Genomic DNA, 16,980 nt, shown 5'->3' on the forward strand with positions numbered 1-16,980 from the left:
ACTGGAAAACCTTAATGGGTCTGTGTTTTTCAATCATTATCTGTAGTAGGAGTCAACAATCTTTTCTGGGGATAGGGAAGGGTGCTTTCTGATATATCTATTTTTCTAAGTTGCAATAACAATTGTGATTTTTATAACGTAAGATATTACTTTCCTTCAGTAAAAGACTTTATACTTCTCTAAGAGAAAGAAAGAAAAGATCCAGCAATGCTTTTTTAAAAAGTGTCTGTACAATTGCTGAAATCACAGTGTAGAATTTTTCCCATATCCAGTAACCATTTAAAAACTAATGAAATAGTTATAGCTACAACATTTTGTGAAAGAGGATCCCAGAATCATTTATGAAGGCTACAGGAAAATAGGTACTTGGGTTTATTTTAGCTAAGTACAGTAGCCATTTTTGTCCTATGGAGAAAAACTTCCAGAAGTCATGGTCTACTTCAAACTTTTTAAAAATGCTTTTCTTTTCACTTATGCAAAGATAGCATTCTCATTTTTCCATCAACATGAGTTCCTTTTTGTACAAAGACAACCACACTCTTATATCGTTTTACTGTAGCCCTGCATCAGTGCTAATTTTAAATTCTAGGATACAAAGAGGCAGTTCCAAAAGAAAGTGCTTGAAAAGGAAACCTGAATGTTCAAATATTACTTTCAGCGGCACTTTTTTGCTGGCACCTCATTAAAGAACACAGAGTAATGAAATCTCAATTTCTCCTATTAATTAATTAGTACTTTTACATCTTAAGTACTAGAAGCATTATATTGTTAATTACTTACAAGTCTGCTCTCAAAAATCAGTGGCTGCTTCTTTTTTTTTTCTGATGCACAAGTTTACACATCCCTTTAAAAAAAAAACCTATAAAATATTCTTCTCTAAGAAGAGACTAAATGTTACAAAATGGAGTGCTCTAACACCTAAAGGTGAGTCCAGTCAACAAGTGCCCTTGTATTGATCTCTTATTTCTCCTAACACTTTTCTTCTAATCCTCTCCATAATTACATGAACTGCTAGAGCCTCCCTGAAGCTGTCAATTCCTCTTGCATCCATTTTCAAATGGCCAGCGGAGAAGTGGTCTGGGCACTAGATCAAGCTGTCAGTGTCCCCCACTCAGTATGGACAGTCCTCTTGAAGCCTCCTGGCACCTCTGTCAAGGGCCTCCTAGGGTTCTTCAAAACTCTTCTCCCTTGGAAAAGAGCAAGGAGGGTAGAGGAGCCAGAAAGGTATTGATCCATTCTTTTAACATGCTAATCTGCCTGGGGCTGCTTCAGTCATTGCCAAGCTGGACACTTCAAAAGGAAACTGTTTTTCAAAGTGGGGATGTCTTTTTCAAACACTTAAATCTGAAAACAAATGAATCCAAGCCTCAAGTTCACAGTGCACTGGGAAAGAGGTTGGTCAAACGGAAAGAGGATAGCCAATGTATAAAAAGGTGGCCTAAAATTAATCGACAGTAACCAGAAATTTGAAAGTCTGAAACATATTTTAAACTTCTAAAGGCTGTGTGTGCATCATAACCAATTAGGATGTAACCTACAGAGACACATTAATCTTTGGAGGGGAAAATGAAGGCTGATATAATTAAACTGATGTAAAACATTAATAACATTGATATTGATGAATGCTTGGGCATCTCCATAAATGATGAAAATGAAAAATAAAGCTGATTGTTCACTTAATTGCACTTCTAACTGGGAACACATCATGAAGGCTAGACAAGGGAAAGGAGGGGCTGGGGAATTGCCACATTATTAGAGGATCTTTGTTTACTGCCTTTGTTATCAGTTTATTATTTCATCAATGAAACATACAGTACAGATAAGACTACAAGACATAATTAAGTGTCTAAAGATTGCGAAGTATTTCCATATTAAGTTTGTAAAATTAATTCATCAAAAGCAATGATTTGCTCTTAGTTTTCAGGTCATGTATATCTGGGAACATGTTGTTCGTTGTGAAGGAAGAAGTCACATAAAAGAGAGGGCAGCTCTCATCGTGAAGAATCCACTGTGAAAAGCAAAAGCTGGGCAACGTGAAGTCTTAAATCAGGGAAGTTCTTAGGGACAAAAGCTGGAGAGAAAAGCATTCCTAACTGAGCTGTGTCTTAACTGATCATGAGGTTGGCCCATATTTACCTGCCATGGTATTATGGGAGGAAATCAGTATTCTGTTAACCTCTGACCCTTGGGGTTTAAAATAGACAAAGGCCCAATCTGGAGCCCTGGGAGCACACAGCCAAATGTCAAACAGCAGGGAGGCGATTGTTACAGAAACATTTGGCTTGGGCACAGCCAGCTTCATTGGGGCAAACTGCTATTCACAGAAACAAGCCATGAAGAGATAACACCATAAAATATGAACAAAATGGAACCTTTTTCGCCTTGCTTCTAAATTGTTAGCTTTATGGGACTTCATGCTGAACAGTATGAAAAAAATCCAATTTGCTTTGAAGCGCATTAGTCTGTCTAACATCCTAATTATTGTTTACATTGCCATTTGCCTTCTATTAAGAATTGAATAATTACCCAGTACTTCATAGTTTAAAAATACAAGCAAACAGGATTATCTGGGTAATTAAGAAACTGTACCACATCTTTGTTCTGGCGTGGAAAATATCTGTACACGTAAGGGAAATGATAATTATCAATCAGCTTACTTCAAATGGCATTTTAAGGATTTTGAGCAATTTGAGATCTGTAACTTATTAAGGAGAGGTTAGGAAGATCACCTTTGAGAAGTGTGGGTCTGCTTAAATCCATCCTTAGAAACAAGAGCCAGATAAGCAGCTGAATTTTCTCATCCACTAATGACACCAGAGAACACACCAAGCACAGAGCATTCTGCTGCTCTTTAATCCTAATAATCCATCCCAAATGGACTTTGAACAGCATCATCAAACTTTGTCAGACCATGTGGAGCAAAAACCAAAGCTCCTCCGCATTTAGATGTTGTTTTAACTGACCTTGCCCCCACTCAATTACACTGCAACGTCTGCCTATGCCCGTTTTCTGCCCTGTGAAATTAGTTTGAACTCAAGACTAATTGAACTTCAAAAACATTTCATGCAAAGTCCTCTTCTTCCAGTTTATAGAATGCATATGATCGTGGCCTTTCTGAAGATAGTGCTGCTTTCAAGCAGAGAGTGAAGTTTGTTGGGCACAATATGCAGTGTGCTTGCATTCCCATTCTAGAAGGAAGAAAGTAAAGGTTAAGTAAATTTGGAGGCACTGGAGGGGATGGGGAGGCCTGGGGGTGAGGGAGACAGGAATTCAAATGACACTATTCAACCAAAAGTGAACACACAAATGTCATAAGGAACAGAATTATAGTCAATACAGCTCTTAAAGAATCTTATCTGGGGACACGAGTGAAAATAACAGATTTTAATTGTGATTCTAGGTATGAAGACTGATGTATTCATTTGCAGATGTAGAAACACACTTGAAAATACCCGTGGTGATTTGTACATTATACACTTTCAATACCTATTTGTTGAAGAAGTGAATGGATTCCAGCCCATTAGTGACCTAAAGCCTATTTTCAGGACTTCCTGAGATCTGACAATTCTTTTTCAAAGAATTTTATCTTCTTACTTTACAATTTTTTTACGTCCTTTGTTGGGACACTTCTAGACATTCCTGGCATAATCTGAATAGTGCCATCTCCTCCCACCTCAGAAAGAACAGCAAGATTCCAGCTGAAGCTGTCACTAGACAGACAAGCCAAGGGATTCATCAAGGCTGGGGTCCTTTTCCAAGGGTCAAAATGAAATGAGCAGCAGGGGCTGGGGTTGTTTTGCATGGGGGCATGGGGCAAGGGGCAGAGGAGTGACAACCAGTCACACAGGGGTAGGGGGGGTGTGTATAAAAAGAGCCCTGTGCAAACAGTCCACTCTCCTCCACCTCCCACCCCCAAGCTCTGGAAGCATTCAAATCAAAACCGAATTAATTTGCATGGTGTCTAAATCATTGGGTTCTGCATAAACAGAAGGAGATTTTGGCTGGAGTTTCCAAAGGAAGCCCTCATTGGCTTTGTGAAAGGGGGAAATGGGTGTGCTGTTTTGCATGAGGGTGTATACAGAATATGCAAATGAGGAATCTGCTGCCTGGAAAAGCCGTGCCAGGCAGACAGCTGACGACCTGCATTCACCCAGAAAATGCTCGGGTCTCCAAAGGGAGTTGTAAACGAAATGGTACCAACTTGTTTGTTTCCCAGGAAGGCGAACTAGACCTTGAATATTAATAAAATGTCCATTTAGTCCTGGGGCTATTAATTACCCTACAGATCAGGGAACCCAGTGACCTCACCTGCTCCCCTCCCGCAATCAGCTTGGAGGTACCAGCAGTAACAGGACACGATGAGAAAGATTTTACACCCTAAGTGAAAAAGATACAGTCTCTCAGGGTCCAGAGGACAGCTGAGGCCTTCTTTAATCATTCCTTCTCACAAGCACAATAAAACTAAAGAGGGCACTGAGCCATGTTATTGGACACAGATAACCAGTTTTTAAAAAACCAAGAGCTGTAAATTGCTGCCTAATTTATAGAATCGTCTTAAGGGTTGAGTAAATAAAATGTCATTCTCCTAAACTACCTAAATCTCCCAGATTATGAAAAAGTTTTCAGAGTACTCTTATTTCATTTTAATTTTTAAAGCATCTAAGTAACTGGCCAAAGTGGACTCTGCTCCCTGCCAGAGAAACTAAAAGGCTGATGGACTAGTTCAGTGGTTCTCAAACTTTTTGGTCTCAGAACCCCTTTACATTCTTAAAAATTATCAAGGATGCCAAAGAGCTTTAGTTTATGTGCGTTATCAGTATGGACCATTAGAAATTGAGACTGAGAAATTTTTTAAGTACTTTTAATTCATTGAAAAACAAATAATAATGAACCCATTACATGTTAACACAAATAACATATTTTAATTAAAAAATAACTATATTTTCCAAAACAAAATTAGTGAGAACAGTGGCATCGTTTTACTTATTTATTTTTTCTATATCTCTTGAATGTCTGGCTTCATAGAGGACAACTGGATTCTCATACAGTTGTCCCTCCTTATCCACACTTTGGCTTTCTATGGTTTCAGCTACCCAAGGTACAATACAGTAAGATTTTTTTTTATGATTCCCAACAATAAAGATATTTTGAGATAGAGAGACATAGACCAGATTCACATAACTTTTATCACAGGATATTGTTATACTTGTTCTATTTTATTATTGTTGTTGTTAATCTCTTATTGTGTATAATTTATAAATTAAACTTTACCATAGGTATATATATATATAGGGAAAACACATAGTATGTATAGGGATCAATACCATCTGGGATTTCAGGCATCCACTGAGGGTTTTGGAATGTATCCTCTGCAATGAAGGGGGAACTACCGTATTTGCTTCTGTATTCTGTTTAGTAAGATATTATACATCAGGTGGCCTCTGGAAAACTCTACTGTACATGGGAGAATGAGAGGGAAAAGGCAAATAACACCTTAGTGTTAAGAAAATTTTGACCCCATAGACCACATGAAAGGGTCTGGGGGAACCCAGCTGGGCCATATTTTAAGAACCACTGCTCTAGGACAGCAACTTGGGGGAACGGAGGATTTGATCAATGTAGCCGACACCAGCCGTTCTGTGGCACCCCTTCGCTCTTCCCTGTGTTTGTCACCACTGCCTCCTCAAAAACCCCAAAACAAACAGAAAAAAAACCCTTTACTCTGGAACCTAAATGAAATGGTTTCATTGTTGGATGAACACAAATCAAACACCCATATTATCACCATATTTCTACCTAACAACAATAAAAATAAAAGTAATAATTTTCACTTACTAAGTGCCCGATGATTCTAGGCACTGTGCTAAGCCCTTTATGTGTTCATGCTTACATGTACATATCACACAGAATAACGTACTATCACCACCAATTTGCAAACGTGAACTTGAGGGTAGGGAAGCTAGGTTAGTATCCACAATCGTGTATCTGATTAAGTGGCTCAACTAGAAACTAAACCCAAGTCTCAAATTCCAAAGGCAGTTCTTAGACATTTTGTACTGACTCTATGTTAACTTTATGTGCTATGGAGAATTTTGAACGTTCAGATGTAGAGATGATTCATAAACGTGAAAAAAGTAGTTAAGACTCAATTGAAGTAACCCTAAGCAGGGACCTCATTAATCCATTAGCATATGCAAAGATTTTGATGTATCATCTTGACTCCATGAAACAGAACTTCATCAAATAAATGTTTAGTAGGAATCAGGCCACAATTTCTTATGCATTTATTTATTCATTCATTCATCAATAAATATTTAATGAAATCCCATATCTTCCATAATCATCACTCGTCTTACTAGTTTGGTTATGCCTGACTGCACGCCTCCACTCGCATTCTCATGATAGGGAAATTTCCTAAATTCACTTGTCCAAGATAAAGCCAAAAAATAACAATGCAAGGTTAATCATTCAATATTTTTTTTCAGTGTGCAGGTATGATTTACAAATTAAAAGTTTTGTTTTAAAATATTACCCGGAAATACTGAGACAACCAGGATATCTACTAATAAAGGAAAAGTTAAATATGGTATGGTATATTCATCCTACAGAGTATTAATCTTCAATTAAGAAGAATGTAGAAGTTATATTCTCTAACATAAAATGATGTCCCTGATAAATGTCAAGCATCATAAAAACAAGATGACAATTAAAAGGATGATTCCATCTATTATTTTTTAAATACATCGATACAGGATTTTTTTTTTTTTTTTTGAGATGGGGTCTGGCTCTGTCACCCAGGCTGGAATTCAGTAGCTCGATCATAGCTCACTGTAGCCTCCAACTCCAGGCCTCAAGCAATCCTCCTGCCTCAGCCACCCAAATAACTGCAATTACAGGCTATTTTGTTATTTACTTATTTTATTTTTTTGGTAGAGATGGGGTCTTACTGTATTTCCCAGGCTGGTCTGGAACTCCAGGCCTCAAGTGAATCCTCTTGCCTCAGCCTCTCAAATTGTTGGGATTACAGGCATGAGCCACCATGCCTGGCCTATAGTATATTTGAGTTGGCTGACAAGTTGTGAAAAATGATAATTTATAAAAAGTTGGAGTAAGAGTTTGAAAACAGTGTGTGTATGGATGGGGTGGAAGACTTACGCGTTTTCCTTTATACGATCCTGCACTGGAAATTTTTCCGACAAGCATGCAGTTCTTCAGTAATGTGAAATCCATCGATAAAACCCCCCCAAATTAAGTAGTGAAGTTCAGTGATGCGAAAGTCAAACTTGTATCATGACCACTTCTGCTTTGCACAGCAGTAACTGAAAAACCACTTAATCAGGCTTTTTCCTAGAGGCTTACGTCTTAACAGAATAATTATGTCTTAATTCATTTTTGAAAGGTACAAGGAAGCTCAGTTAGGCTAAAATAAGTCATCAAATTGTGAATACCATATTAAAAAATCCCTAAGATAATTTCCATGTGATGCTTTGGTGAACCCAAAATAGAGACCATTGCATGATTCACACTCACTAAAGAAGCCTAGTCACACAAAGAAGAAAAAAATAAAAAGTACAACAGAAAAAGGACAATAATTAAACTCTGCTCTTCTAGTAGATAAAGAATTACGTTTTTCAATGATCACAGCCATGCTTCAAAACCAGAGATAAAAGCAGCCATGTGATTCAAGCAATTGATTCTTAATGACACGATTCAAAGGTAGAAGAAAAATTTCAAAAGTGGAAAGAATATGAAACAGCTTCTCTGTGAACTATATTTTAAATGCTTTCTTTCCATTACTTCTTTCTCCCAAGGTCCTTCTACAGTATATTTGAAAAACAGTAATCATTTTTTTTTTTTGACACAGCTCTCTCCCTCTTTTCAGAGAACGAATTTAAAATATCTCTATTTTACACCCATCGAAGCATTTCTATTTTGTTCTTTCTTAAAAGAACTTTTAATAAGATACCTTTTGTTGATATGAATGTATTTTATATATAATGATATACAACACAGGTTTTAGAGATCTATGACCTCAATTTATAGCAAAATTATATATTCTAACAAGGCTTGATTCCTACCTGGCTTCACTTTGTCACATTTGTGATTATTTGGCCTTAAAATGATTCCATAAGAATCTTTTTCTTTTATTAGTATTATTTTTACATATACTCTCTGAAAATATTGCTGATTAATATTTCCCAAAGAGTATATCTGGAGCTCTCCTTTCATTTTTCAGCTTTTTAATTAGGCAAAAAAAAAAATAGTTAATGAAGAATCTTTTCCTCTCTTTTTCTTGCTTAATATTTTTGAGGAAATGAAAACAACCCATAAAACATCTTGAACATTTCCTCACTGGGGGTGTGTCAGGGGAGGAGATATCTAAAGTGGATTTTGTTTCTTTTTCCAAAAGTCTGATGGGGCCTGGTAACCAAACTAGAATGATTACGTTATCCTCTGCACCCAATCACTAGGCAAGTTCAAAGGGCTCCTAACTCCAGTCCATTCTCCTTGAGAGGACAGATAAGTGGGTAACACTCTTTGTTGTCTTACTGAGACCAGATCAAATCTTTTCAGAAAATGTTATTCAAAAGCAGAATGAACTTGCAGCTTCTTCGGAGGGCAAGCCCACCCCTCGCCCATCCCTCATCCTTCCTCTCCATTAGCATGCACTGCTGGGGGTAAAAACTGCAAGAGGAAGTGTAGTTCTGTCCCCAAGGTCCCTTGAAGACTCTGGAGGATGATCAGGGTTAGATTCCAACAACAGCATACCCCAGGCCCCCGCCGGCCCTGGCCATTTTTGCCCAAGGATCCTTTGTCAAACATTTAAGATCTTAATCAATCTTCACTCTGACCTCCCAGACCCTAAGGAAGATGGATGAGGAAGTAGGTGACCTTTCACCTGTTCTTCTATTTGTCCTGCCACAGTGGAACCATTGAAAAGACAATTGGGGAGGAACCTGCTGCCAGAGTTCTGAAGACTTGGCCAGTTCTCCTTTGTATTCCTTCTTAGGCTCTCTTTACACTCTCTTTCTTGTTCTACCCACAAATCACTTTTTTTTCATTCAAAAGAAAGTTCTCTTTCCTATAGAGGAGGGAAAAAATGACACTCTCCAAATATTATTTTCAATATGAAGTGTGAAAATGTATATTGTTCTTTGTTAGGACAAAGGATAGGGATGCTTCCTATCTTTAGCTTTGACTTCAAAGAGTGGTCAGGAGATGGATTTCCCTTTTACTATTTCAACTCAACACTCCTGAAAGTCAACATGACCTTGAGAAGACAAAAAATGCTAGTGTTAAGGAGTTTTATGATCTGCAAGATGACTTTTAACAATCTTATATCATCAAGTCCTCACAGCAAGTCTGTAAACTAAGTATAATTGTTACCATTCCATTTTATAGATGAACAAAACAAAGCTCAGGGGGCTTAAGAAACGTGCCAAGGTCATACGGCTAAGAGACTAAACTGAGATGCATTTTCTTATCTCCATATTTTTTCCTCTATACCTGGCTGCTTCTCTGATACCAGTAATGATGTCAAAAATAGGATCTACCATTGTTATTACTCCTAAGACTTTTAGAGTCTTGAGTAATCAATCTTTAAAAAGTCTCGCTCGAGTTTGGAGTTTGAGAATCCCCTGTCGTTCGTGTTTTTCCTTCTTTCCTAAATTCATCAGAAATTCTCACTTGGTAATAATAAAAATAAATAAGCACACAAAGTGCAAGGTTTGTGCAAGATGTGCCTTGAAAGAGTTAATCATTTTATTGGCAGCAAAAAACAAAAACAAAGCAAAACAAAAAACCTGGGTAGCATGCCTGAAAACACTGAAAGTTCTCAAAAAAGGCTCAACCTTCCCCTGCCATTAACAGCTCAGAAATGGACCTGAAACATGTAGCTTGTCCTTCCCTTCCATGAACCACATGATTAACTGGATTCCCAAGATTATTTCCATAAAGTAAACCACTAAAATGTTCAATTGCCTTTACATTCACTTCTCCCACTATCTTTTTCTCTTTTCCTTCTAATTTGGGTTGTAAAAATGTCAAGGAGTTTCACAATTTAGCAATGTATGAGTTACTAGGCTCTGTGACAATTGAAAATCAATGACATTAGATACACGAAGATGTGCTAATGCTAAAAGAGTGAACATTTTAGCAGGAAATGGAAGCCAATGGTGTTTTATTAAAAAACATACATAAGAATCTTGACATGTGAAGATGTGCAAGGCCTATCTTATAAAAATCAGAAAGGCAGAATAATTTACTCTAAAATGTGATGGAGTGTCATTGCCCTGCTGATTTCGCTGTTCCTGCTATGATCATTGTAATTTAGTTGCCAATAACAATGCATTCACACATTTTCTAATATTAATACCAGAATATACTTCAAGGTTTCAATTTAGAAAAGCTTATCGAGTAGTTGCTAAGTCAAGAGCAAACAAAAAAGCAAGACATTAATCTTTATCTAAAACTTTAAATTCCAACTTGTACATTTTCAAGTTTACAACTTTTTTTTTTTTACTCTAGGTCAACAGAATAGATAGCCAGTCTTTATTCTGTTTTATTTACAATGAAATTAAAGGACATTCATTGTTAACTACTCGCAGAAATAACTGTAGCAAATTGGGAATGACATGCTTTAGGAAAGTATAAACTACAAAAGGAGAAACACATAACTCTATGACACCAAATTACTAAAAATGCAATTTTCTTTAGGTTGTAACCGTTGATTTCCAGTCAATCAAGTGGATTGCCCCAAAGTTAATCCCACCCTGTCATTAAGATGGTTGAAATGCCAGGCAAATAGTTTGGCAGTCAGTTATTTCAGGCTCTTTAATCATCAAATCAGAAGAACCATGTGGCAATGCAGTCTACAGCTCAACAATCACCCTGAGAAAAGATTCATCTGACTGTTCCATAGATGAGATCGGAGTTACACTGTAACCGTTTAGTAGTAACCGTAACAGTATTGGGGGCAGCAGACTATCGATAACCACTAAAAAGAAATACCAAACAAGACAAAAACTTGGGATAACTGATTTTTGTAAGCCTTAATCCACACATGACATGAACGATCCATTTAAATATGAATTACTCATCCCTTACTCAGATACAAAGCCGCTATAAAGGAAAAGACTTTACAAACTCCCCAGTATTTTGACAGGAAGGAGAAATAAGGCAGGGATAAATTGCACACACTAAACTTTAGGTGAGAAAAAAATCACCTTAGTAATATGATAAATAGTAATTAACATGCTAAAAATATTTATCATGTTGATTTCTTCAGAAATTCAATAACAAAAATCAATAGCAAATTGTGACCCAGTTTGACCACAGATCAAATAAGACTCTTGCTAGCTCTATTATCACCTCCTAAGAGAAATAAAGGTCTTTTGTCAAGATTAATTTCACTTAGAGACCCTATCAGTGGGTGCTTAGGGAACAGAAGCTACTTGAAACATTGTCACTCCACTTGGTTGGCCACATCTCCAATGGTTCACAAGGCAGGGAAAAAAAAACGGACTTTCTTCACACAGCTCGATTTTAATCAGTGGGAGGGAACTGGAACAACGCAATCCTAATTTCACATTTAAATCATTCATGCACACATACATAAGACAAGAGATATTTACCATCTTTGTCATTTTACCAAGTCTATAGACAGGAAAACTATGGCTCAAACATGTGTCCGCCCTCTTTAAGTAAGGATCAATCAAGGCCATTTCTTCAGCTTGTTCATTTACATTTCAGAGGGCGCATCAAGCCAGTTCAGATCTAAGTGCCTGTTAGCAAATGTGTTTGGCTTTCTGCTGATTACAGCGGCATCATTTATTTTGTCAGTATTAGAAATGTCTTAGCCTTGCCACCTGGAGCTATAGCACTTACTCATTAGACCCCTCTGTCCCACCACATCCCACAGGGGCTGCTAATTACTGGCTTTACTCCATTTAGTCTCATCTCTGATTTAATTACGTGCACTAAGCCCTAATGAAAAAAGTACAATATGGCTCTTCTTACCTTGGCATTCTCCACTCCGCTCCTCATGCCCAGCATTGCATAGGCAGTTGCCAATGGGTACCAGCCATTCACCATCTGCCCCACAGTACATTTTTGGCACATCCTTCTCTTCTGAGTTGTTGACACAGGAGCCTCGAACTTCAACCAGGGAAGATGTATCAGCCCCTGTTATGGTGTCTGGAAACTGGGCCAGATTGCGAACTGTAAGTGGACACTTTTTATAGAACACGCGGACCGATACTAGGGCAATGCAGGCCCCCACATCCTGAAAAGCCAGGTAAAACCCCTTTTTGCTCAACGGCCCTACATCCCGGATCTCGGTATTCAACTTCATGATTCTGTCGCCAATGTCCACTTGGGTGAAGCTCTCATCAGCAGCGATGGTGTCAATTTTGGCAAACTGGCTCTCTCTGATGAAACGCTCTTTGTCGTTGTCTGATTCATAGTAGTACAGGTTAAATGTCTCCTTGCACGTCCCCATGACGCCTGGAAGACTATTGCAGTCCCTCAAGGTGAACTTAATCTCAATATACACCCTCTGAGCTCCTTCTCGAGTGATCCAATCAGTTCGTAGCCAGTTATTCTGGCTGGGTTCCATCACGTTGCACACTTGGTAGGTTCGGATTGGTGTATTTTTTTCATCCATAATACTCACTTCCTCCCACTGCAAAGATCCGAAGGAAATGTATCAATTATAAAGTTTCATCATATGGTAATTTTACTCTCATAGGACACTGATTATATTTCTTTCAATAATGAAAAACTACTGCACATCAATCATCACTAATAAAGCATATTATGGGAGATAAGATACTATTTTATTGAGGAAGTGTTTTTTTTTTTTAATTGCTTCAATCTTTTGCCTAAAATCCAGAGGCAATGGGGATTTACTGCCTGTGAGTTCTCAGCAGTTCCTTGTGGTGGTCTAACAACCTCAGATTCACCTATTACAACAGCTACAATTTCAAGTGGCAACAGTTCAAATTTACTCATAAATGAAAAACTAGTATGTGTATTGTTTCAACTACTGAACACAGACCTGCAAATTAAGGGCAGGAAGAGTAGAGCTTGCCAAAGGAAGACAATTATCAGTTAATTAGTGGTGCTCCTGTCAGAACTTTGCTCTCTAATACCTTAAAAAAAAGGCAATTGATTTTTTTGGCACCATCACTACTCTTTAAAGGGGAAAAGAAAATCCCACCATTCTGGTTTTGGTAATCCTGGGATGATACGGAGTAAATTTTGTGGTTGTGTTTCTCAAATATGCTTTCATTTGTAACAGTAGACAACTTTTCAAGAACATGTATTCAATGAAAAAGTTTGTACATATTCTTATTTTTAAAACATAGACACACAGCAAAACAAGAAGGCATTCATGTTTTGCTTCTAACTATTCTGTGGATATGAAAAATAAAATAGTAGTTGGTATTTAGGATTGAAGGCCCAAGAAAATTAGAGGATGATGGTAGTGTTTTCTTTGCATTCTACTTCCTAACACAAAGAGTTTTATGGTGGGACAGTCTGAATTCCACAGAATTCACTGTGACTAAAGTAACAGTTTCTCTCATTATGACTTTTAAAAATAATCCTAAAAGCAGCAGATGATTTTGGGGCTCCTATAGGCTAGTAGGCAACCTCCAATTCTTCATTAACATCTCCAGTAATGCATTGATATAGATCTGGTATAAATCAGCTTAAGTATCTAACACATGAATATAATTAGAAGAAAAAAAGATAGTTTTAAAAACTTTGTATTCTATAATGGCTCCACTTATAGCTCCATTCAATCCAGTGAAGTACATAGAATCATAATGTATCTTTTAACGGGTTTCCCATCTGTGCAATGGAAAACTATTAATGGATGGAAATGTTACTACGTGAAGGGCCATAATGCATAAAATTCTGCATCCCTTTCATCTGCTACCATTATAAAAGTTGGAACTGGGAAGGGTAAGTGCCCTGTGGTGATTAGAATTTCTTTTTATCCAGTAAGCAATAAATCACCAGTAATTTACTCATTTTAGGAAATTCATGTAAATCCAAAAATAGATCCTCACCTTCAAAAAAACCTACTCAGCATGCTTCTCCTCTCGGAACAAACGGAATATGGAAAAACACATTTATCAATGTAAATGAAGGCACATAGGGGTATCTCCATAGGGTTCATACGGGATAATTCAGGTCTAATGTGAACATTTCAGCCTGAACTTAACTGTGTAACCACATTGATCAATTCACTGGGACAATGACAAATCCTCCTCTAGTTTTACATTTTACAGTCAGTGTCAGCAGTTTTTGCTACAGTGTTGCCAACAGGAGCTCTCACTTTCCCCTATTCTCATGTCCTGTTTAGTTGTTCCTATAGTCAGCTGTCTCTGACTCTTCCATATTTACTTGGTAGTACCGTCAAATCAGGTTTCTTTTTCTTTTTAAAAATAGCAACAATAACAACAAACAAATGTCACTATCAGACAAACTACTATCCCGAGTATTCAGCCAAAAAAGACGTGAAATGTTATAACTACAAGTAGAGATTTCAGAATAATCAAAAGACTCAGTATGCTTTTACCCTCAGTGAGAAAGAACTTTCTAAAGACAATCAATCCACCTCTTGGTGGTAAATAGTCAATTCATTCCTTCACTCTAAGCTTGAAAAAGTCCTCTTCAATTATAAAATCTAGAAATCAAATTTTATAATTTGACACACAATTTCTCAATGGCTACTATGTATTTTGGAACGACTAATTTTTTATAGACAAATAAAATTTCATTTCTAACCTCTTAAAATAATATGTAAAATGTTATACACCTAATATTTAAGGAAAAGAAAAACTGCCTACATCCAGCCCACAAAAAGTTCTGGGTTGTATACAATCAGCTATGCATAGTATTTTTTAATAGACTTCAAGACAACCAAGAGAAATTTTGTGTCTAGAAAAAGTGACCACGTGCTCTTTCAGCAGTTCTGGAGAGGGGAAAAACATGTCTACAGTATATTAAATTGCAATATAAGCTTTCCAGAAACTAGATAGACCACATTATACCCTAAAATGTGTCACTCCTTGCTTTTACATAGGTCACATGTATATTTAGTGAAACAAGTCAGCTTCAAAATTGTACTAGACGTATTCTCTCTTTAAACCCAAGAGCAGCCAGAACCTAAGAACCTAAGAAAAACCAGGCTCATTAAATTTATTAAGTACTGATATCCTCCATCCTGCGTTTTGCTAGCAGTTCTAATACATTTTCACCTTCCAAGCAATACCCCTGGTATAGCCTGGGAAAGCCTCGCCTGAATCAGTGACCTTTCTAGGGTATAGGATTAACAATGAGTCTGACTCTCACCAAGATAAAGCTGTACCTTTCTTCACATTCAAAGGATGAGGGCAATTGCCTGCAATCAGTGGTGAATACAGCCTGTCTACACTGCCAGAGGCCTGCCAATCACTCTCCCCCATCCCTTTAAAAAAAATGGTTTTCAGGGCAGACTAGAATTTTTCAGCAGAGAACAAACCAATGGCAGTCAAGTTCAGGCAGAAAAACAGGAAGGCAGGGCAATCTTTGTTTTATTCCAGATGGATTACAAAACCTGCCTTGGAACAAGACAGCCTAAAATTCTCTATTTTCATGACTATTTTCTTGCCTAGTTTTATCTCTGAAACACATCCTCTATAACCGTTTCTATTAATCTTTATTTTTTTAATCCTTTATTATTTATTCAATGGATGGATGCGGAGCACCATGCTGGGTGCCAGCATTATAATTTTTGCTTAGGAAGACTCCTAATCTTTTATCCCCATTGTTTTTAATCAACTGACTCAGTCATAAACTATGAAGCATGTGAAGGAAGGATGATTTGCTTAATTTTTAAAGAATTCGAGAGTTATTTCAATTTGGCAGAAATTAGTCACATGTTGTACTGATTTCTTTCCAAAGTTGATTCTTTCTGACTTGTCGTTAAGGGGAATAGGAGAATGTGGCCATTGACCTAGTAACATTCTCTGAATCTTCCCATGGGGGCAGTGGTGGGAAGTGCTATAAATTCGAGAAGAAATGAACAGTGATGTGCTCATACTTTATAATCCAGCCTCCTGGAGCCCCAAAGATCCAGGATTCCAAACACTTAAACTTTTCACATTTAACAGCAACAATGCACAAGCTTTGAGATTCTCTGCATACAGTATGCCCCTGACACAGGTTCATGTGCCTTTCTCTCAGTGTGCAGAAGAGAACAGCAGCTGATTTAGGGTAAGGAGCTTCTCCGCTGCTTATTCAGGTACAATTAGAAATGTTTTCTCTCTGGTATCCCTATTTATTCAGTTTTCTCATCTGGAAGCAGAACAATTGATCTAAAATTAACCCCATCAGTACTCCATGGCCATCACAGTAATAGGTATAAATTCAAATTTGGTCTGCGGATCATATTTCCTATGGGTATTTTAGTTTTAAATAGGCATCTAAGTCTATGCCTCCACCAATCTCCTAATTTTGAAACCCTTTCTGCCCTTTTGGTTTCTAGTTCTTCCATGACAGAGCTATCCAAAGGGAGTATAGGATTTCCCCAACAAAGCGTAATTCACTTCATAGGCCACAGTGGAAATCTGACCCCCTCTCCACAATCAAGGCGAATCAAGCCATTAGGATTCTCAGAAAGTTGCTAATCACTCCTTTTTTTACCCTTTGGATCAGAGAGCAACTCAGAACTTACCCCTCCTTCCAGAGGACTTGCTATCCATCCAAGTTCTCCCTGAACAGATCTGGAATCCAATAAAGTAACTGCAAAAACACAAAGAAAATAGATTAATTTCCAATTGTAAAAAGTCAATAATACAAAAACCATTTGCCTGAGCGTTTCCATATGTTCAAGGTCGCACATATCCAACTCTGATCAAAACCTAAAACCTTGGTCTCAGTTATGTAAATAATCATTACTCATTTGATCTTCTCTCCTCTTTAAATCTG

At 37.4% G+C, this 16,980-nt stretch overlaps 1 protein-coding gene across 1 annotated transcript in view; it reads right to left on the bottom strand.

Moving 5' to 3' along the window:
• The window catches only part of EPHA4 (EPH receptor A4), a 143,381-nt gene that overhangs the window by 123,343 nt on the left and 3,058 nt on the right, over positions 1–16,980 (bottom strand). The window contains exons 2-3 of the mRNA XM_012642583.1: positions 16,727–16,794; positions 12,019–12,682 (exon numbers count right to left, since the gene is read on the bottom strand). Of these exons, the coding sequence (XP_012498037.1) occupies positions 12,019–12,682; positions 16,727–16,794 (732 nt within the window). The remainder of the gene's footprint in view (positions 1–12,018; positions 12,683–16,726; positions 16,795–16,980) is intronic.

This window comes from Propithecus coquereli, unplaced genomic scaffold (assembly GCF_000956105.1).
Source record: "Propithecus coquereli isolate 6110/MARCELLA unplaced genomic scaffold, Pcoq_1.0 Scaffold18, whole genome shotgun sequence".
NCBI lineage: Eukaryota > Metazoa > Chordata > Mammalia > Primates > Indriidae > Propithecus > Propithecus coquereli.